This window comes from Panthera tigris, chromosome F3 (genome assembly GCF_018350195.1).
Source record: "Panthera tigris isolate Pti1 chromosome F3, P.tigris_Pti1_mat1.1, whole genome shotgun sequence".
Lineage (NCBI taxonomy): Eukaryota > Metazoa > Chordata > Mammalia > Carnivora > Felidae > Panthera > Panthera tigris.
The window spans coordinates 67,145,760-67,167,694 of NC_056678.1; the positions used below are offsets into that span (position 1 = coordinate 67,145,760).

At 63.6% G+C, this 21,935-nt stretch overlaps 1 protein-coding gene across 1 annotated transcript; it reads right to left on the reverse strand.

Moving 5' to 3' along the window:
- Positions 1 to 378: 378 nt before the first annotated feature.
- NTRK1 (neurotrophic receptor tyrosine kinase 1) lies at positions 379 to 19,226 on the reverse strand. Its single transcript, XM_042976291.1, has 17 exons — positions 19,018 to 19,226; positions 15,448 to 15,522; positions 15,101 to 15,172; positions 13,447 to 13,515; positions 12,660 to 12,805; positions 12,284 to 12,426; positions 9,905 to 10,037; positions 7,962 to 8,288; positions 7,500 to 7,517; positions 7,289 to 7,344; positions 6,908 to 7,010; positions 6,243 to 6,389; positions 5,834 to 5,964; positions 5,503 to 5,675; positions 2,355 to 2,595; positions 1,916 to 2,074; positions 379 to 753 (listed from the first exon to the last, which is right to left on the reverse strand). Exons 1-17 carry the CDS (start codon positions 19,224 to 19,226, stop codon positions 568 to 570), a joined length of 2,388 nt encoding a protein of 795 aa, XP_042832225.1. The 3' UTR covers positions 379 to 567.
- Positions 19,227 to 21,935: the final 2,709 nt, after the last annotated feature.

The window sequence follows — 21,935 nt, forward strand, 5'->3', positions numbered from 1 at the left end:
GTCCTATCATGTGCCCGCCCTGTTCTGCCCACACCAGTACCAGGCGGACCCACCCCACGGATACTCCTGCCCGGTCCGCCGTGACATCTAACTTCCGCCTCGCGCTGCAGGCTCAGCCTTCGCGAACACGAAGCGCGGAGACGGACGAGTCGGCTCTGAAGTTCTAGAAAGCCTGCCCTGAGGCTGCCTCTCCACCAGGTGAACACAACGGTCACAAGACTAGGAGGCTGCCACAGCTGGAGGTGACAGCCGCATGGACTAGGGCCACCGCGGAGGGCAACTAGAGAGGGGAGGCTCATCCCCTGCCTGAGTCTCGATACCCCTCTCCCGGAGTGACGTCATCCCAAGAACTGGCGAGAGACACGCGGCCAAGGGGTAATAAATATAATTGCCATGACGGAACCTGCCCAGAGAAGCAGGGACATCCTGTGCTCCCAGACCCCACTTGTCCCCTCCGGCATGCTGAGGGTGAGTTAGATGCTGAGATCACCCCAGGGGCTGCTGGGAACTGCAGGGGTGACTGATGGCAGGCCCGGGATTCCGGCTGCCCGGCCCCTGGGTGGCCCCCTAGCCCAGGACGTCCAAGTAGACAGGAGGCGCCTGGGCCAGGGCCTGCAGCCGGGCGTGCACCTCCTTGATGCTGTGGCGTTGCTGTGGCTCCCGCTGCCAGCAGCCCCGCATGATGGCGTAGACCTCCGGTGGGCAGGCCCGGGGCCGCTCCAGCTCGCGCCCCTGCGTGATGCACTCGATCGCCTGGGGACACCGAGGCGGGGGAGAGAGAAGAGGGCACGCGGTGCTGGAGCGCCACCCCCCGGAGGCTCTCCCGGCAGGCCACACACAGGTCTGGGCCTCTGGGCTACTAATCTTCTAAAAGGATGTGGTGAACCACCGGGACACTGAGCAGTGGGAAGGATTCAGGCTAGGTAGACTCTGGGGGTAGGAGCTTCCAGAAGGGCTGGAATCAGACCCTCAGAAGACCTGCCAGGTGACGTGAGGAAGGGGAGGGGCCCCGACATTTGACAAATCCACCGGCCCAGGGCTGAGGGCTGAATGGGGGGGGGGGGGAAGGGCCCCCCACCTCTCAGCTCCAGGGGGCAAAAAGAAAAGAGAGCAGGATTGCAGGTAACGGCCTCGAAAAGGGTTTGCAATTTAAGGCACAGGGCGACCCCACTCCCTTTTCTCTTCTGTAGGCACCATTCTGTGGGGACCTAGCTCCTCCGAAAGTTTGAAACGGCAGCAGGAGAGACCAAAGTTAGACTCCTGGAAGGACTGTCAGAGCAGCGAAGGGATCCAGGGACGGAGAGATGGTGGGAGGGAGGTGGGCGAAGGGGCCTGGAGCCTCTTCCCCCCTTCTCCCCTCCCTCCCCATTAGAGGCCTTGGGTTATGGGCAGCACTAATTCCATTCCTTCTCTCAGTGCTTGAGAAAATTAAAATCTATAACCCTCTCCCCCACCCCACCGGCCTCCAGGGAGCAGACTGCATTAGCAGGAGAAATGGAAACTGACAGCTGCGAGCCAAGGAGGGGGAGGGGGGGCTGCTCCAGGAGACAGAACACCTGGGGCCCCGAGGGCAGACGGAGCGCCAGGCCTGTCCTTCCTGCAGTCTGACCTCCGGCCTTCCTGCTGCGGCCTCAGGCCCTCTGGTGCTGTGCTCCGCCTCCCGGGCCTCTCCCTTCCACCCTGACAATGCCTGCGAGGTCTGTAACGTGCAGCTAGGGATGGGGGTCTGGGCTCCGTCTGTAAAGTGCTTTGGGGCTCCCCCAGGAGCCAGCTGGGCCTGGGCTAGGACGGTGAGTGGGAAGAATGCTGGGGGGGAGGGGCTGGGGGGAGGAGGCCCAGAGCTGCGGGGACGCTGGATGGGGGCAGAAGGGGACAGGAGGGGCAGGGCTGGGGGGGGGGGGCGGGCGGGGCTGACCTCGGTGTTGGAGAGCTGGTACCAGGGCTGTTTGCCGTAGGTGAAGATCTCCCAGAGCACCACGCCGAAGCTCCACACGTCGCTCTCGGTGGTGAACTTGCGGTAGAGGATGCTCTCGGGGGGCATCCAGCGGATGGGGAGCATGGTGCGGCCCCCCACCTGCGGGCGGCACCGTGTCACTGCTGGGGGGGGGGGGGACCCGCTGCTCCCGCGCATCCCGCTCCCGCCCGCCCGTGGAAGCGGCTCTGGGCCCGCGCTAAGAGGGAAGAACCCACGGTGTCTTTTCCGTCTGTCCGGGAGAGCAGAGAGCCGAGGAGGGGGGTTCAAGTCCCGAGCCGGCAGCCTGGGCCCCCACACCACCCTCCTGGGGTCGAGGAGCCCCCCGGGGGGGGGGGTCTGCAGTGCCGGTGCGGCCCAGGCCGGGACCAAAGACCCTTACTCGGTAATAGTCGGTGCTGTAGATGTCCCTGCTCATGCCGAAGTCGCCGATCTTGACCACCAGCCCCTGACCCACCAGACAGTTGCGCGTGGCCAGGTCCCGATGCACAAAGTGCAGACCCGCCAGGTACACCATCCCGGCAGCGACCTGGCTAGCCACGGCCAGCAGCTGGGACAGGCCCAGGGGGCCCGGAGCCACGTCCTCCCTGCCAGCCAGCAACTTGGCGTCGGGCCCGTGGGACCTGCCAGAGAGTGAGGGAGAGCGGCGGGCTGGGGGGGGAGAGCCCCCAGGAGGCGGAGGCTGGGGAGCCTGGGGAGCTGGGGTGGAAGCGGGGAGGGGACTCAGGAGAATGGAGGAAGGGAAGAACAGGGAGGCGGCTGTCTGGAGGGGCTGGGATGGGCCCGCCGGGTGTGCCCCCCTCCAGAGCCCTCACCGCTGCCCACACTTCCCACATTCGTGCCCCACCCCCAGGCAGCCCCCTTGAACGCTGAGCCCAGCATCCACCTGCCCGCTGGCCCCTGCATCTCTCGCTCACGGGCACCTCCCACTCGGTCCTGTAGATGCTTAGCATCATCCGCCAAGTCTGCGCCTTCCTCCGTGAAGGGAACCTCCCTCCCCAGCCTCCGAGCCTGAAACCTGGGGGTCCTCCTGCCCCTCTCACCTTCGCCCTCAACATCCAGCCTCCTGTGGGGTCCTCCTTCCTTCCCGAGGTTTCCAGGACGCCCTCCACCTCCCACACGGCCACCACCAGGCCAGACCAGTCCAGACCACTCAGCCCCATCCCCCAGATACGCCTTGTGACCCCTGCCTGAGCCCAGGGCTTTGTCAGCACCGCCCCTTCCTACTGGCCAACTTTCTCCTGGTCCACTTATTTCTTCGTTTCTTCCAAAGCCTGTTAAACACCTCCAGTGTGCCAAGCACCAGAGCTCAGGTGGAGAGGAGGGTACAGATAAAGGGGTCACCGCAGTGCAGTGTGGGGGGCACCTGATGGGCACTCGGGCCGGAGATGGAAGAAGTCAGGGAAGACTTCCTGGAGGAAGAGACATTTAAAGTGAGACTCGAACCCTGAGGAACAGAGGTGACTAAGCCATTCAAAAGGGTCAGAGACAGAGGTGAAGTGGCTGGGAGGGAGACCCCAAGTGCCAGGCAGAGGGAGCTGTGAGTGCAAAGGCCCTGAGGTGAGAAGGAACAGATGGCCCTCCTAGGGAATGTCTTCCAGACTTATCAGAAGCTTTCATGGTCCCCTCCTTTGGTTCTCCGTGTTCCATGCAGCCACGAGAGCCGCTTCTCCCACAGCCCGGGCCCCAGATAGCAGCATCACCAGCACTCAGCACGGAGCCCACACCGGGGCGGTGGGCAAGGGGAAGCCCTGCTGTGGACTCCAGTTCCGCTCAGCCCATCCACCCACACTCAACATCGGGCCCTCCCTCCTGCTCCCCAGCCTCCACTGCGTCCTCCTCCTGCAGGGCATTAAGCTTAGACCCTGAGGTCTCTCCCAACTGAATTCTGTACACCTCACTCCCAAGGGGGCGTCTGGAGACCAAATCACGACCATTAACTGGACAGCCACAAAATGCTTTCTTATCCGCAATCACAGTCCCCCCACCCCGCTCTTGTCCCACTTAGTGGCAGGGAAACTGAGGTCAGAGAAGAAAACTACCAGGTCACAGCTGATCCAGCCCTGGCCCTCCCCCTTCCTCCCTCACACCTGACAATGTCCCGTCCTGCAGAAGGGGGACTCTCATGCAAGAGGGACTCAGCAGAGGGAACATGTGACCATCACAGTCAGGGCTTGAGACACGGCTCTACCTGGGGTCATACTCTCCCCTGGGCCGCTGACCACCTTCGTGCCCTGGGGCAAGTCACTTAAGCCTCATCTGTGAAATGGGCACCTTTCCTGAAGTTCTTAAAACTGTCGGCACACGTCAATAAACGCATCGGAGTTGTTCTGCCCAAAGCAAAAGAAGTGAATTTCTAGTAACTCCCTCCAAGTGTAAATTGCCACATGCTCTCGGAGAGCATGAAGAATAAAAGTCTACTTATGTTATTACACAGATGTGTACAAACACACGCAGCCCTAGTGAAAGTGACTTAGTCACTTAGTGAAAGTGACTCGCTTAGGAAGTGAGCATAGATCATGGAGCCTGGAGCTCAGCAAGCGCCTGACAAGCGTTTGTTACTGTTGCTGTAACTCTCTAAACCCCACCTCCTGGGGGCCCGGCTTCTGCGCGCCACTGCGCCACGGGCCACTGCGCCACAGGCCACTCCGCCTCGGGCCACTCCGCCACCGGCCACTCCGCCACCAGCCACTCCGCCACACGCCACTCCGCCACCGGCCACGCCCCCACGGGCCACTCCGCCACCGGCCACTCCTCCACGGCCACTCCGCCACGGGCCACTCCGCCACCGGCAATTCCGCCACGGCCACTCCGCCACCGGCCACGCCCCCACGGGCCACTCCTCCACGGCCACTCCGCCTCGGGCCACTCCGCCACGGGCCACTCCTCCACCGGCCACGCCCCCACGGGCCACTCCGCCACCGGCCACTCCGCCACCGGCCACTCCTCCACGGCCACTCTGCCTCGGGCCACTCCTCTACGGCCACTCTGCCTCGGGCCACTCCTCCACGGCCACTCCGCCACGGGCCACTCCGCCACGGCCACTCCGCCACCGGCCACTCCGCCACGGCCACTCCGCCACCGGCCACACCCCCACGGGCCACTCCGCCTCGGGCCACTCCGCCACGGCCACTCTGCCTCGGGCCACTCCTCCACGGCCACTCCGCCTTGGGCCACTCCGCCACGGCCACTCTGCCTCGGGCCACTCTGCCACGGCCACTCCGCCACCGGCCACTCCGCCTCGGGCCACTCCGCCGCTCACAAATGCATACCACTCTCTGCAAAGCCACCTCCCCTGAGGTACAGCTCCCGACTCCTGCTAGTGTCACCTTCCCGACTGCCGCCACCCTGTCCTCTGCGCACGCCGCCTCCGGCGTTCACACATCTGCCCTAGAGCTCCCCGGGGAGGCAGCCGTGCCTTCCCGCTACTTCTTGGCGCCGCCTCTCGACTCAGGGATGCGCGCGTAGGGAAGGGATGAGGGGCTCAGGGCCAGGGGCCAGCGCGGGGGGCGGGGGGCGGGCACTCGTACCGGAGGAAGCGGTTGAGGTCGCCGTGGCGCATGTACTCAAAGACCATGAGCAGCGGGCGGCCCTCGGTGCAGACCCCGAAGAAGCGCACGATGTGCTGGTGCTGGAGCACGGTGAGCAGCTGGGCCTCCCGCTGGAAGTCCTGCCTGGCGCTCTCGGACACCTCCTTCAGCGCCTGGACGGCGGGGCGGCACTGAGTGCAGCACCCCCCCCCCGCCCCCCCGCAGCCCCAGCTCACGTCAGGGAACGCTGGTGCTCCTGCGGGAGGTGGCCCGGCCAGCGGTGCGTCACCCACGGGGTCTCACCTTGACGGCCACCAGCATCGGGTCTCACCTTGACGGCCACCAGCATCTTGTCCTGCTCGGGCAGCAGGTTGTAGCATTCGGCCAGGAAGACCTTCCCGAAGGCGCCCTCGCCCAGCTCCCACTTGAGCACGATGTCCCTGCGCTTGATGTGGTGAACACCTGCAGAGAAGCTCGAGGGATCACGCACGGGAGCCCCAGCCTCTGGGAGCGGGGGCGAAGTGCCAGCCAAGGGGGTGGCTGGGGGCTGCCGGGAGCCTCCACGTGCTCACCAAGCCCCATGCCGTGGTGTGGACGGGGGTGGGGGCAGATGGGGGGGGGGAGGCCCGTTCGGGCCTGGGGTGGGCAAAGGAGACGCTACCGGGGCTTTCACACACACACACACACACGTGCACGCACACCCAGGTCCCCCCCACCCTTGACCCAGGATAGCCGCTCACAGGCATCACTGAAGTATTGTGGGTTCTCAATGATGTGGCCTTGGAGCCCAGAGCCTTTGCCCTCAGTGGGGGACAAGGAGCTGCCACCTAATGTCATGAAATGCAGGGACATGGCCAGTCCGTCCTCTGGAGCCAGCACAGCTGTGCCTGGGGAAGAGACATAGCCATGTGGAGGGGTCACAGCCCAGGTGCCCGCCCTGGCCCCCGGCAGGTGCAGGACACCAGGCAACCCCACCCCCCCACTTGCAGGGGAGGACTGGAGGAGCGGAGGAGCAAGTCGGCCGGCAGGGGAAGGCGGGGCGGGGCGGGGGGGGGGCACCGCGGCCTCTCTCCGTCTGGCTCCTGTCCAACCCCAGGCCCCGTGGGCCACCAGAGAACTCCCCCGCCACCCCCCTACAGAGCTCAGACCTCCCAGACCCACTTAGTGTTTGACTACAGTCCAGCCACCAATTAGCAGCTGCTGCCTCTGACACTGCCCCAGCCCCGGCCCCGACACGCTCACTCACACTCACTCACACCCACGAGCCCTGCAGCCAGGCGCCCAAACACCCCGACACACCCCCGAGCACTCTACCTGCCCGCGGGCCCCCCACACAGAGGACAGAGCCCGCAGGACAGACTGATGCACAGACTGACGGACAGCCCGCTATGGCACCCCCACTCACGGTTGATCCCAAACTTGTTCCTCCGTCCACATTTGTTGAGCACAAGGAAGAAGGCGGAGAGGAGGAGGCAGGCAAAGACGGCCAAGCCCACGGCCACTGAGACCTGGGGGGCGGGGGAGGGGGCAGACCCAGAATTCTTCCTATGGCCTCAAAGCTCCCCCAAAGCACATGGCTTCTCCGGCCTGCGCAAGGGCCCAGAGTCAGGCCCCTAGACCTGCCCCCTACTCCCCTGGCGCCCCAGGCCGTGGCTGTGAGGGTGGCTGAGGGAGCTCAGGCCACACGGTAGAGGTCCCCACGCTGTGACCAGAAAGGACACACAGACAAGCCGCTAGCCCAGACTCCGGACCCCAAGTCCTCGGCAAGCTTCCCGCCCACACTCACCCCAAAAGGGGTTTCGTCCTTTTTCTCCACTGGGTCTCCGGACGTGCTGTTCGAGTCTGTGGGGACACAGGGGAGAGTGGGCACACTCAGTGCCTCCTGCAGCAATGCCCCCCGCCCCCGCCGACCCCTGGGGGGTCAGGTCAGCCGTGCCCCCTGCCCCAGCCTCGCCTTCAGACCAGACAGAACCCGCCCTCCGGCCTGAGCTACTCACCCACCGGTGAGAAGGAGACTGCCGTGGGAGGAGGAGAGAAAGCCATCAGATGCCGGGCGGAGAGTGGAGAGTCACCCCCCGCCCTTCCCCCAGACTCATCCCTTCCCGGGGCGGGGTGGGACAGGGAGGTGACGCTGCTGGATCTTGCTGAGAACAGGCACGTGGCCCCTTCCAGCCGAGCCACGGATGCCCTGGGGCAGAGCCCTCTCTCCTGCCAGCCCAAGCGAGTGGACTAGCCCCGGGGGGTTCGGGGCTCCTGGGCTGGGAGGGGGGGGCGGGCCAAGGAGGCCAGCACCGAGCCTGTCACCACAACCCCAGGCCCCGGCACCCCAACTTCTGGGGTCGGGATCACAGCAGCGTGTGGGCAGGGCCTACCCACCCCCCCCCCCGCCCCCTCGACACCCGCACCCAGGGGGAGCCGGGGGGAGCCAGGGGGGGCAGGGTTCAGGGTGGCCCTCGCACCGGGGATGGGGTCTTCGGGGTTGAACTCGAACGGGTTGTCCATGAAGGCCGCCAGCACGGAGGCGGCGGCCCGGCCAGAGGGGTTGGCGGCCAGCAGCGTGTAGTTGCCGTTGTTGACGTGGGTGGGCTGGTTGAGGCGCAGGCAGCCGTGCCGCACGGTCTCGTTGGCCGCCGGCTCCAGGAACTCCGTGAAGATGAAGCTCGTCTCGTTGAGCACCGAGCCGTTGAAGAGCCAGCGCAGGGAGGGCGCCGGCTGCCCGTCCACCGAGAAGGGGATGCACCAGTGGTGCAGCTCTACGGCGGCATGCAGCTGCACACTGGCCGGGACTGCGGGCCACAGACAGGGGCGCGGCGAGGTCAGCCGCCGGGGAGCCCAGCGTGGCCCCTCCAGGTCGGGGAGGGGGGTGGGGGGGGCGGGCAGAGCCAGAAATCAGGTGGCGGGCCTCAGGGAAACGGGTGAGCAGCCCCTAACGAATTCCCCGGGAGGGACATTTTGGAGAAGGGCGACAGTAAGTCGTCAACCAACCAGGCAGCAGGTGCACGAAATGCAGAGGCTTAAAGCACTTAAGCGGTGGCCGTAAGCAAGCGACGGCCCCGGAGAAGCGGGGTGCCCGGCTGCGGAAACTAAGCACGCCGTGTCTCTCGGACAAGAGATCCGGAAAAATTAAGTGCAGTCAAGCTTAAGAAGACCGCGAGAGGGCCTAGACATCAAACAAGCAAAACGTATCTAGTTAAAAAGCTTTCTGAAAACAGATACGGGTTTGAAAGAGACCCGACCTAAAAAAAGCAGACACATACATGTCAGGCAGCGGGATCCCCCTCGGCAGGGAGCGAAGCAGCCAAAGCCACTCCCACCGACACGGACGAGCCCGAAAACGTGCCGCTGAGCAAAAGAACGCACAATAATAGTGGCGGGGTGATTCCACGCGTGCGACGCACAGGGACAGGTAAGACGAAGCCACCTTGACGGGGCTGCGGGACGGGTGTCAAATTGTTTTTAAAAGCAAGGAAAAGAGGGTCACGGAAGTCCAGATGGGGCGGAGAAAAAGGATGGCGAGAGGAAGGGAGTGTCTTCAGAAGAGCTGAAGAGTGATCGCTGTTTAAAGTGTCTGAGTTTGGGGCGCCCGGGGGCTCAGTCGGTTAAGCATCCGACTCTTGGTTCCGGCTCAGGTCACGATCTCACGGTTTGGGGGCGCGAGACCCAGCCTCGGGCTCTGTGCTGACAGTGGGGAGCCTGCTTGGGATTCTCTCTCTCCCCCTCTCTCTGCCCCTCCCCTGATCCCTCTCTCTCTCTCTCTCTCTCTCTCTCTCTCAAGAATAAATAAATAAAAACTTAGATGGAAACCAATTTGACAATAAATTTCATGTATCGAAAAAAATAGTGTTAAGAGCTAACAAAATAAATAATTAAAAAAATAAAAACTTAGAAACAATTTTAAATAAAAAGAAAATAAAGTGCCTAGGTTTTATGTACAAATCTAGATCATAGATCACAACTAAAGAACTATGTAACGCACCGGGTTTAAAGTGATTTGTTGGCAGACCTAGGGGAATTAGGCAGCGAGCCTACAGAAGAAGCCGGGAGGGGAATTTCTTGTCTTAAGACTAGGATGCGCGACAAGAGTACTACGAAGGCTACGAAGGGTCAGGCGGTGAAGCGATCCAGCAGGGAGCAGTGAGAACAGCCGGGCGGCGGGCACCAAGGGCCTCAGGTAGCAAGACTTGGGCAGGGGGCCAAAAAGAAATCCATCACCATCCCTCCGGCCTTGACAAGCCCCCAGGACTTCCCCCACAGGATCAGGTTTTCATGGGAATCTGGAAACAGCTGGGCAGGAGCAGCTGTGGAGACACATATCCCGGCCCATCCTCCAGCCCCCCACCCCCACAGCCTCTCTTCAGGGAAGGAGGGGACATGGGGGTGGGGGGCCGTCATTGGGACTCACAGGACACGTTGACCTGCACGGAGACTTCAGCCCGGCCCACATCATTCTCCGCCCAACATGTCACATTCTTCCTGTTGAGGTCACTGGTGACATTGGCCAGGGTCAGCCCCAGGGATGGCAGAGCCCCAGATTGCTGGGTCAGGGAAGAGAGGGGGAAATCAGGCAAAGTGTCAGCAGGCTTGGGTATGGAGGCAGGGGGCCGGAGCCGAGGTCTTTGGGGGAGCCCCTGGGGCTCCACATGGAAAAGGAAGAAGGCGTAGGGGGAGGAAAGAGGTGCAGGAGAGAATATAGCAGAGAACGGCCCCCCTCCTTTAGAGCTCGTTCGCAGACTATGTCCTGGATCGTGTATTTAACGGTCCGAAACATCTAGAACGTGACCAGTAACCTCAAAATAGGCACGGGATACCCTGAACCAAAACCACCGTCCGAGCAGCTAAATAGATGCCAAGAAGCCCAAGCGCCAAACAGACACAACTCACTGGACGAACCAGCTGGGGTCTCGCCACCCTGCTCGTTTTTGTTTTACACACAGTTCTAATGGTCTCAGCCCAAGGAAGGCCAGAAACGCAGAGGCGGCTTGGATGGCAGGGCGGCAGGTGGGAGGGACAGCGGCAGCATGACCCCACCCACTCTGGCAGATAAACACAGAGAGTGAAGTTACAGGCAAAGCGACTTGATTCTGAATCATCATCGAAAGATTGAATCAGCTTCAGATTCTCTTCCTAAGAAACTGCGGCTACGTGCCAGTTCCATGACCTTAGGACAATTCTTAATCTTGCTGAACCGTGGTTTTCTTGTTTTGTAAGCTAGGGAGGTAGACAAAATGATCTTTTGACGTTCTAGAAAGCTATTTTCATAAAATGATGAAAATACACGAAACAGCGGATGACCCTCACTTATCTGGAAATTTCCTAAATGTGGAATCCTTTGAATAAGTGTGGGAGGAGGTGAGCCTTCCCCCGGTTTCCACTGGAGTATTAGCCCAAAGACTCCAGAAGAGCCCTCCAGTCTCTTGTGCAAGCTCTGGGTTCCAGGCTCCTCCAGGGGGAGCCCTGCCCTGCCCTGCCCCCAGCTTCCCTTTGCTGTCCCATCTCCCCCAGATCACTCTGGGCATAGGGCATCCCACTAACTCAGAGCTGCTCCACGATCCCCCAGTGTCCTGAGGGTGACCAGCACCCCCTGCCCTCTATTTAACCCAGTTGGGTGTGGCTTTTCTATAGGAAGTTTCTAGAAAACAGAAGCGGTGGCAAACATGTAAGTCTCCCAAAGAGAAACAGCAAAACCCTGGAATTTCCCAAAGCAGTTGACCAGAGGTGTCTCCACAGAGGGTCACGGCCAACCTCCTGCCTCTACCTTGTTCCCTTCCACCGCTCACTCTCGGGGGCTGTGCTCTCGGGAGGGAAGGAGCCACACAGTGGCTAGTGGTCCCCCCACCGTGCCTGGATCCCCTGCTCTGGTGGTTCCTCCTTCAGTATTGTTCCAGGGGCCTCCAGCAATTCTGGGGGATGGTTCCCTCCCAAAGCGAGGGCCTCCGCACTGAACACGCTGGTCTGGCTCCTCCCAGGGCCCGGACCCTGCGTGTCTCCTTGTGGGGCCAGAGTTTTGGGTGGGCGCAGCCTATCGTCCACCCCTGCTGATCTTGTCAACAAGGCCTGAGCCTGCTGCGGCTACACTGCCATCATCAGCCTGACGACAAAGGGCAAGGCGTGGGAAGATGCCCAAAGACACATCTGCAGGACAGAGATAGCAGCCAGAGTGTCCAGAGGCAGGCGGGACATCAAAGGTCATCATGTCCACCTCCGCAGTAGACAGATACGGAGACCAAAGTGCAGGCAGATTGAGGCATTTTTCCAAAAGTCAGTCCAAAAACTCATTAGTGACAAAGCTGGACCCAGACCCGGGCCTTCTTCCCTAATACGGTCGTCACACGCCCAAGAAGACGCTGCTTCCAGAATCTCCAGAAAAAGACGGGAAGGATCCTGAGGACTCACCTGGGTGCCAGGACCACAAATACTGTGCTCTCTCCCTCGTCTCGTTTCCTTCTCCAGAAAGCAGGTGCACGGCAGGGATAGTCTGTGGGTTCAGGGACCTTCTCTTTTGCGGCCAGAGAGGGGCCTAAGTCCTGGCGGCCCCAGCAGAGCCTGGGGTCCCTGCTGGGCCAGTGCCCACCCTGAGGGTACGTGTGCACCCGCCCCACAGAATGAGCCTCGGCCCCGTGGAGTTAAGCCATATCTGTCCATCCCTCACGCTCTACGTGCTTCCTCCTCACTGTCTCTCTTTTCCTGTCTTTGGCCCCGTGTCCTGTCCGAGCCTCTCCTGGGAGGAGGGGAAGAGGAGGACCAGGGACGGGGGGCGGGGGTGGCACACAGCGCTTCTCACCGTCACCGTGGCCGACTCCTCCAGCTCCGTGAGGATCCAGCCAGCTTGCTCCAGGCCCCGCCCCTCCACCTGGCATTGTAGCGACACATCGTCCCCCACGTTCACGGAGGCATTGGGCGTCTGGACCTTCAGCACGGGCACGCCTGGCAGCCCGGGACGGCCGAGGGAGGTCAGAGCAGGGAGTGGCCTTGGGGCCCTCCCTGGCGCCATGCCTCCTCCCCCACCCTCCTCAGCGACCCTGAGCCCTTACTGGCAATGCCTCCCAACCTCCAGTCCCCCCAGCTTTTGCCAGTGCCCGCTCCCCAGGCCCCTCTCAGTGCCCGCTCCCCGGGCATGCGGCTCCTTCCCAGCCCCTTACTCCACCGCCAGCACCTACCACAGCTGGCGTTGGACAAGAGGGCCAGGGGCCCCTGCCCGGGACACTGCAGCCTCTGTGCAGGAACTCCGCCCAGGCCCTCCTCCTCCCAGCGCAGCAGCCAGTGCAGGGCACAAGAACAGCGCAGAGGGTTCCCCGACAGGACCCTGTGGGCACGGGGACACCGAGAGAGGGTCAGGGCGGGGCAGGTGTCAGCCAGGAGAGCCACAGAGGAGGAGGTATCACAGTAAGAGGGAGTGCAGTCAGAGCGCAGGGGCGGGAACGTCCACAGGGAAAGGAGCGGGGACAGAGGAGAGGCTCCTCCTCCTGGGGACCCAGGAACAAGACATCGTCACACAAGAAATCGCATCTGGAAAGTCAAGGAGCCGGCTGGGGGCTCCACGCAACTGCCCCGCCCCAGCGGGCTCCCTGGGATGACAGGCCGGGCGAGGCCTCTGAGCAGGGTGACAAAGAGGGAAGGGCGCTGGGGTGGCCCACAGGCCCCAGGTGCCGACCACACACAGACCTCTGCTGCCCAGCCGGCCCGCGTGCACAGGGTGCCGGCAGTGTGGGGAGATGCACGCGCGGCCCCCAGCCTCCAGTGGGCCTGCGGCCTCTTCGATGGGGGTCACGGTCACGTGCCGAGTCCCTGTCTCGGGTCTCAGCTTGCTGCCGAACACGTAGTCCCCAAAGAGCGTGCCCCGCATCTCCCCACACACACCCAGTGACACACCTCCACACAGGGATACGAGTGCCCACGCACACGCGCACACACACCGCTCCGGCCCCCTGGAAGCCCCACACTCACAGCTCCTGCAGCGACAGGCCCTGGACGGTTTTCCAGGAGAGAGACTCCAAAGCGTTAAAGGAGAGATTCCTGTGGGAGGTGAGATAGAGACAGTGGCCTTGAGCCCCAGCTGGCCTGCTCTGGCCTGGGGCGGGGGGGGGGGGGGCCCGGGAGCCACAGGAAGCTGCTGTCCGGCCGCCCCTCCTGGGGCAACAACCAGAATCATCCAAGGGGCACCGGGGTCGGGACAGGTTAGGCTCTTTGAGTCCTCCTCTCCTCCCTGGGACAGCAAGGGTTAACCCCACTTAACCCCCTCCCTAGACCCCAGGGAGGGGGTCCCAGGGAACAGCCGCTCCCCTCTCCCCCACCCTGGCCCCAGCTGGCAAAGTGCTGAGGCCCCAGCTGGGGGAAGGGGCTCCATCTGTGCTCCCCTACCCACGAGCCCGGGACGGGCCACAGGAGGAGGGGGATGGGGACCAGGATCTCAGACTCCTTCCTCAGCTCCCCCCACCCCTCCCTTCCCCTCCTCAGGGCCCCTGGCCCCGGGGCCCCTAGCTGGAGACAGGGAGAAGTGAGCCCTGAGGGGTACCAGCTCCTGGCCACACCGTGAGCCACGTTAGGAGCCCCGGTCGGTGCCTTACGCCAGGCTTCGTCTACAGGGCCTGCCCTGGGGCCCCCGGGTAGCTGTTTGTTGAGCGGCCGACTCTTGGTTTCAGCTCAGGTCATGATCCCACAGTTCAGGGGATGGAGCCCTGTGTCGGCTCTGCGCTGACTGCACGGGGCCTGCTTAGGATCCTCTCTCTCCTCTCTCTCTCTGCCCCTTCCCCCTCCCCCGTCAAAATAAACATTAGAGGCGCCTGGGGGGCTCAGTGGGTTAAGCTGCCAACTTCAGCTCAGGTGATGATGTCATGGTCGGTAAGTTCGAGCCCCGCCTCCGGGCTCTGAGCTGGCGAAGCCTGCTTGGGGTTCTCACTCTCTCCTCTCTCTCTCTCTCTCTCTCTCTCTCTGCCCTTCCCCCACTCGTGCTTTCTCTCTCTCTCAAAAGAAATAAATTGGGGACGACACGACCTCTCACCGCGTTGACCGTGAAGATTCACTGACGTCACGTATTGTGAGGTGTCATCTTTAACTGAAGCCCCCAGTGTGTAGTCCGGGATGGAACATCACTTTTGCGTGTGTGACAGAGAGGGGTGGGGGAGGGGCAGAGGGAGCGGGAGACCGAGGATCCAAAGCAGGCTCCGCGCCCACAGCAGAGAGCCTGATTCGGGGCTCGGATTCACGAACCGTGAGATCATGACCTGAGCCAAAGCCAGACACCCCCCCCCCGCCCCCCGCTTCCAGGCTACCCCAGGGGCTCCCGCCGCCCGCTTGCTCCCTCGCACTGGTGTGGATCTGAACTCCGGGAAGAAAAACGGGGCAGGCACCTATGAGACGGACGCATCCTGTGGCAGGCAGCGCGGGGAAGAGACCGCGAGGACCTTGGAGCCCACGGGGTGGGAGCTGGGGGGCTCCCGCCTCCCTGGAGCAGGTGAGGACGAGCCCCAGGAGAACGGGGGAGACACTGGCCCGACCAGCTCGGGGCTTTCTTCAGAATGGGGGGTGGGGGGCACGAGCCCAGCAGCCGCCCAAGTCTGGGGGCCCTCCCGCTCCCTCTGCCCCGCCCGGGGCCACTCACAGGCGACTGAGCCGAGGAGTAAAATGGAAGGCATCTGGTGCCACGAAACGGAGCCCGCTCTTCACGATGGTGCTGGGGGCGGGGACAGCAGGATCAGCCCCCCCGGGCCTCAGCTACCCACGCCAGACCCCAGTGCCCAGCACCGGACCCCCCAAACCCTCACAGCCTCCCCGGCTACCCTGGCCCCACTGACCCTCGGGCTTTCTGATCTCCTCCTGGAGTCTCCGAATCCGCGGCCTTTGCTGAGCCCCGTGCCCGCACCCGTGCCCGCACCCCTACCTGCAGCCTCACTGGTGCCCGCACCCACGCCCACACCCGCACCCACGCCCACACCCGCAGCCCCTCACAGGCCTCTCAGCTCCCCCAGGCCCCTCAGGTCACTGGGCTCCAGATGCCGCAGCCGCTCTTGGTTCTCGATGTAGCTGTGGGGAGAGGGGGCGGAGTCACAGGGGTTCAGCTCTCCAAGTCCCGTATGCCGCCACCGCCTCCCCCACAGTCACACGTGCAGGTGCACACACACTCTTATGAACACTTGCACACACATGCACTCGGGCACACGCAGACCTGCTGCACGCACATACACGCACAGGTACATGCATACACGTATACGCAGAGACACCTCACACTCACTTACACACGTGCGTGCATCCTCTCACCTCTCACGCGTGCACACACAGCCATGCACACACACGCAGGCATACACATACGCACAGAGACACGCCTCCTCAACGCACGTCACACACGCGCCTGTGACGTCAGCACGCCTACGCCCTCACGAGTGGACATGTGTGTGCACATATCTCTCACGTGCACGGATGTACTCACATTCCTAAACACACAGAAGCCCAGTCTCAGCTTGGTGTTCTGCTTTTATGCACAGGGCCTGTCCCACACATGTCAGAAACGGGGGGTCCCGCACATGCTTAGAAATGGGGGGTCCCACACACGCTCAAAAATGGGGGTCCCGTATGTGTCAGAAATGGGGGGTCTCACACATGCTCAGAAATGGGGGGTCCCGCACATGCTCAAAAATGGGGGTCCCACAAATGCTCAGATATGGGGGGGTCCCGCACGTTTCAGAAATGGGGATCCTGCACATGTCAGAAATGGGGGGTCTCACACATGCTCAGAAATAGGGGGGTCCCACACATGCTCAGAAATAGGGGGGTTCCACACATGCTCAGTAATGGGGTGTCCCGCACATGCTCAAAAATGGGGGGTCCCGTATGTGTCAGAAATGGGGGGTCTCGCACATGCTCAGAAATGGGGGTCCCACAATTGCTCAGATATGGGGGGTCCCGCACGTGTCAGAAATGGGGATCCTGCACATGTCAGAAATGGGGGGTCGTGCACGTGTCAGAGGTGGGGGGTCCCCGCAGAAACACTTGCCTCTTGCTTCCACCAAGGGCCTAGGCTCACCACAGCCACTGCCCCCCCAGCACAGAGGAAGCCCTGTGGTCATGCACATATGTGTTCCCAAACACACATTCACCATGTGCGCTGACCCACATTGCAGCACACGCACGCTCACACACACACACACACACACACACACACACACACACGCCCCACCCTCTCCTCCTCAAAGCCACAGCCCCTCCCTACTCAAGCAGCAATTCCTAACCCCCCCCACACACCTTTCAGCAGAGCAAGCCAGAGGCACAAGGCTGTTGGCCAGGGACCCCTTGAGCTCCTGCCTGCCCCAGCAGGGACCCAAAAAGGGGGAGAGGGGCAACGGGAGGATGGAGACGGGTGACAGGGGAAGAGGCACAGACTGGCTGGCTTACCTGGCGAGATAGTGGTGGGAAGGCTCAAGGAGGGGGGCAGAAAAACAAAGAGGGGAACAGAGACACCGAAAAGGAGAAAACAAACAGGAAGAGACTGGCAGAGAGAGACACAGGCAAGGAGAAAGACAGATAAGGACAGGCAGACAGACAGATAAGGACAGAGCGCCAGAGAAAGCGAGATAGGGAGCCGGGACAGAAGGCCCTGCATGTGGGGTTGGGGGTTGCTGACGCCCTGGGCCCTGCCCAGCTTCTGGATCCTTCTGGACTCGGCATGCCAGGGAGTTCCTGAGAACTCAGCTGCCCTGGAGTGGCACGTCAGTGTACCCCCCCCCCCGCCCCTCCCACATGCCAGGGGCCCCTGACTCACTGCCTGTTCTCAGAAATCCCCTCCTCTACCCTCTCACTTTCCCTCGCTTATAGGAACGGGGCTCAGCCAGCATAACGGACCCCCTCCCCAGCCGGGGCCCCAGCAGGACAGCCAGGTATCAGGCCCTCCGGCCCCTGAGGCCTAGGGGACAATCTCCAGTGACGGTAGGAGAGAGTAGGTCCCTGCTCACAGGGTTTATAGAGAGCTGTGGGCACCCAGGGAGGGTGGTGGCTGTGTGCAAGCTGTCAGGCGGCACACTCAAAGCTGCCTCATTCGTTTGGATTCATAATCAATCTGTCTTTTCGAGTCCATTATCTCCTTGTTAGCTCTGCGGGCGAGGGAGGGGAGGAGGAGGGGGCATGCAGGCAGAGGCAGGGGGTCAGGCCGCTGCCCCACCCTGAGGGACATCCCCTCTCCCCACCCTGCACCTCCTAGTCCCCGGCCCAGCCCGTCCCCTACCCCCACCCCACCCCCAGGGCTGGACCCACTTGGGGCCTGGCAGGGAACCGGGGCGAGAGGGGACATTCAGCAGCCTGGGCCCCGATGTGAAGGCACAGGGCACTGAGTGGACTGGACCAGCGGTGGCGGCCTGGATCCCGCGCCCCTCCCATCACGCAGAGACCTAGGCCCAGACCAAGACAAGGCCATCATCTCGTCTCCTCCTGGTCTCCCTAGGGCCATTAAAGAGAGAGACTGAGGACCTTCCCGTTAATTACCACAAGATACCGGAGTAACTCACTGCCAATTATCACAGGCTGCTCAAGTAACTTCCAGACAGCGACGACGACGGTTCCCGCCTCGGACGCCTTCCAACCCGTCGCTGCCTGAGGCCAGGGTTCCTCACCCGCCCTCTAAGCCCCAGGCCCCAGGAGGAGGGTTTTTCTAGCAGTTCCTCCCCTCTTCTAGAAGTCTTGCCGGCCCCACCAGTCCCGTGGGATATTCAAGTCTTTTCCAGCCATCACCATGTGATGATGCTTGGGGACCTCTAGGTATTTCTACAGAGTACCCCCATAGGTTCACCAGCTGCTAGGGAGTACTCCAGTATTTTGTAACCAAGTGCTGCAGGACATCAGAGCACTGCAGAATGCTGGAGCTTTCTGCCAGTCTGGGGCCCTGAAAGGAGGAGAGTGTCTCAACAAGAACCCTGACTTTCTGACCCAGGTAGGGGGAGGAGGGTGGAAAGGGAGTCAGGACAGGGACAGAGAGGCCAGGGGTCTCCTTTTCCACCTCGGAATCAAGGGGTGGTGAGGCCACGGCAAGGTGGAAATGGGGAGAGGAGAGCTGGACCACCTCACCAAGCTACGCTCCTCACCACCTCCACCAGCTCAACCCCCAGCGTTGCCTGGTCATGACCCAGAACGGGGTGGGGGCTAGTTTCCCCCTGGAAAGGGGACAAGGCGGTAAGGATTTGAAACTAGGGACTCCCCGCAGCTAGCCACCCTCCCCCCACTCCCACCTCCAGGAGGCAGAGCTTGGGCTCCTGTCTGATCTCCAGAAGGCCGCTTCCACACGGCTGGGCTCCCCCAGGCCCGGTGCACGGACAGCCCCCTCGCCCCAGCCGCACTGAGCACCGCGGTGCTCCCTCCAGACGGTCGCCGCGGTGGGAGCCGCCGCCAGGTGCAGCCTCCCGCCGCGCCCGCCCCTCCCGGGCCCGGCAGGCCCGAGGGGAGTCCGCGCCCTCGGGGCTACGGCTACACCCGTCCGCTCCCCACCACCACCCCCCCCCGCCCCGCCCCGCCCCGCCCCGCCGGCCGGACACTCACAGCTCCGTCAGGTTCTCAGCGCCCGGCAGGCGGCGGAGGCTCTCCAGGGCCCCAGCCCGGGTGCAGCGCAGCCCCGAGGGGCCGTGGGGGCAGCAGACGTCCGCGCAGGGTGCGGCGCCCGCGGACGCCAGCATCAGCCAGGCCAGCAGGCTGCCCGGCCCCGCGGCCCGGCCGTGCCCGCCCCGCGGCCCGCGTCCGCCTCGCAGCATCGCGCCGCCGGCAGCCGTCCGTGCGCTCGCAGCCGCGGCCGCCGGGCCTCCCCCGACACGTGCGCCTGCCGCGTTAAAGACCCAGCCGCCGGGAAAGGGCGGGGCCCGCGGCCCGCCCCGCCCCGCCCTGCCCCCTCCGGCTCCACCCCCGCCCCTCGGCTCCTCAGCCCCGAGGCTGCCCCCACCCCTTTCGGGGGACCCGGCGCCCCCTTTTTTCCCCAGACCCCCGGCTCCAGAGAGAACTCCTTAGAGGTGTCTGCTGGGGTGGGGGGTGGGGGAGGGCTGGGAAGTTGATCCGTTATTTCTCCCAGCCTAAAGCAGCTGCCTTTAGGGGGAGGGGAGATGACAGGGCGAGGGCAAGGTTACCGTCGGGGTCATCCCCGCCAGCCCCCCGGCCTCAGATCTCCTCACGATGCGCGCCCCTGAGGGAGTGTACGATGTCACTTGGGGATAAAGAAGGTGAAACACTCCCTAAGGCCTAGGAAGAAAGGGGAAGGGACCCCAAAAAGACCAAACGCAGGACCTGGGGAAAGAAAACAGGAGAGGGAGGGCGTCGCCCCAAAACGGCCGGAGCGCCCCAAGGAGCCGGGAGGCCCGCTTTCAGGAGACCACAGGGTGGCGCTAGAGGCGCGCGCGCAGAGTGCGCTCCGCGGGGCTGGGGGCGCGGTCTGCAGCCCCCCAGAGCTGCGCCCCAGGCCCCAGCGGCGGCCCCTGACCCCGGCCGGCCAGCGCCGGGCCCCAGGCCGGGTGGGGCCCCGCCGGGCTGGGCTGGCATCGATCGCCGCCCTGACAAGAGCATCGATTTCTGCGCGGAGAAATTAATAGATCTTCTCTTAGCTCCTCGGACCCGGGAGCCGCCCGCGGGTGGAGCTGGGGACCCTTCGGTCCTAGGAGGTCGCGCACCCGGAAAGCCCCGGGATCCCCAGCCCCTCCCACCCCGGTGGCCGCCGGAACCCGCCCGTCTCAAGCCGGGGAGGAGGCAGTAGAGGGCGAGGAAGAGGGTCCGGGAGGAGGGGTTCGGCCGGGAGGGCAGGCGAGGGCCGCAGGGAGCGCGCCAACCAAACCCACCTAGAGGGGTCGCCAGGCCCTCAGCGCAGACTGTGCCCCAGCCCCGGGACGGGGACGGACCGACCGACCGACCGACCGACCGGCGGCCCGCTTTGGGAAGGCGACTGGACAGAGGTGGGCCCCCAGGATCTGGGTCGGAACCGAGGGACTTGGCTGGGACGGATCCTCGCGCGAAAGCGGAGGCGGCGGCCCCCCCAGGGGGCGGCGAGGGCCTCGGAGAGGCGAACAGCTTGAATGTTCAGCACACGGTTCGCGTTCCCGCCAGGTTCCAGCAGGCTCGCCCGGCCGGGTCGTGGCCGCCAGAAGTCGCCCAGCAGGTGTCAGGGCGGCAGAACTTACCCCCGCCCCCCACCCCAACTCCAGCCGGCACACGCGGCCCCACGTGAGTGAGTCCGCAGGGGCGATGGGCGAGCTCGTTCCTACCATCCCCCTGTATTTGGCCTTATTTCCCCAACAGACCTGTCCCCCCTCAGTTGTCAGGCTAAATATTTTGGCTTGGCGGGAAGGGCGGAGAGAGCCCGGAGGTCCCAGCAAGCCAATCCGTTGCGCCCCGGGGCGCGGAGGGCGGGAGCTGGGCGCGGCCCCGAAGCGCCCGGTGATACCGCGGCCCCGTGCGGCCCCCCGACGCTCGCTCGGGCGCCCAGCCGCCCAGCGGGGTTCCGGACTTTTCTCCCGGGCGACTCCGCGCCGCTCTCGTGGGCGGGCTCCCCGGGCTTCCTCGCCGCGCCGGCTCCGGGTTGGCAGGCCTCGCGGACTGCCTTTTGCTCTGCACCCTGCCTGACTCTCCCTCTCGGAGGCCTCTCTGAGCCTCCTCTCCTGCTTTCTGCATCTCTGCCCTCATCATTCGGTCTCTGGGTTCAGACCGAGTCTGTCTCCAGCTGCCTGTCACTGTCTTTGTGTCTCTGTGGCTCTCATTCCCTTTTTCCCTCTGAGATTCCCCCCCCCCGCCCCCCACCCCCGCGCCCGTGGGCCCCCACCCTCCCCTCCCCTCTGAAGCCTGCGTGTCTGTGTCCCTTAGGTCCTGCCAGACCCTGCTCCTCCCCGAGCCAGCTGCAGAAGCCAGGAGTGGGCACGAGGCAGGCCTGGGACGATGGCAGCGCCCAGCCTGTGCCCGGGGGTCGCATGCCTGCTTGCGATCCATCTCTCCTTGGGATTTGGCCTGGACACACTAGAGGGTGAGTCCCCCAGCGCTGCCTCCTGGAGCCCCATCTCCCCCCTCCCACACCCCCCAGCCAGCTGGGAGGCCAAACATCTGTTTACCTACGGCATGAAGACGGGGGGCGGCTCTCAGGACTTCCCACCAGGAAGAGAAGTTAGTTCCCCCACATAACCGTGTTTCCCCCTCAGCCCCCTGCAATGTGAGAAGGACCTTGAAACAGAGAGATGAAGAGATCTTCTCCATCGTGCGTTCCCAGAGAACAGCATGAGGAGGAGAGTCTCAGGGGTCGTTTCTCGGGTGCAGGGAGGGATGGGTAGCTGAGAACTAGGCACCATGAAGTAATGAATCCATTGTGCAGACAGGAAACTTGAGGTTCAGAGAATTGAGAGGGAAAGCTGGACGGGGGCCCAGAGCGCTTGTCCCAGGGCCTTGTCCCATGTCCCCCACACTTAGGGCCAATCCACTGGGCCCAGGCCAGACCC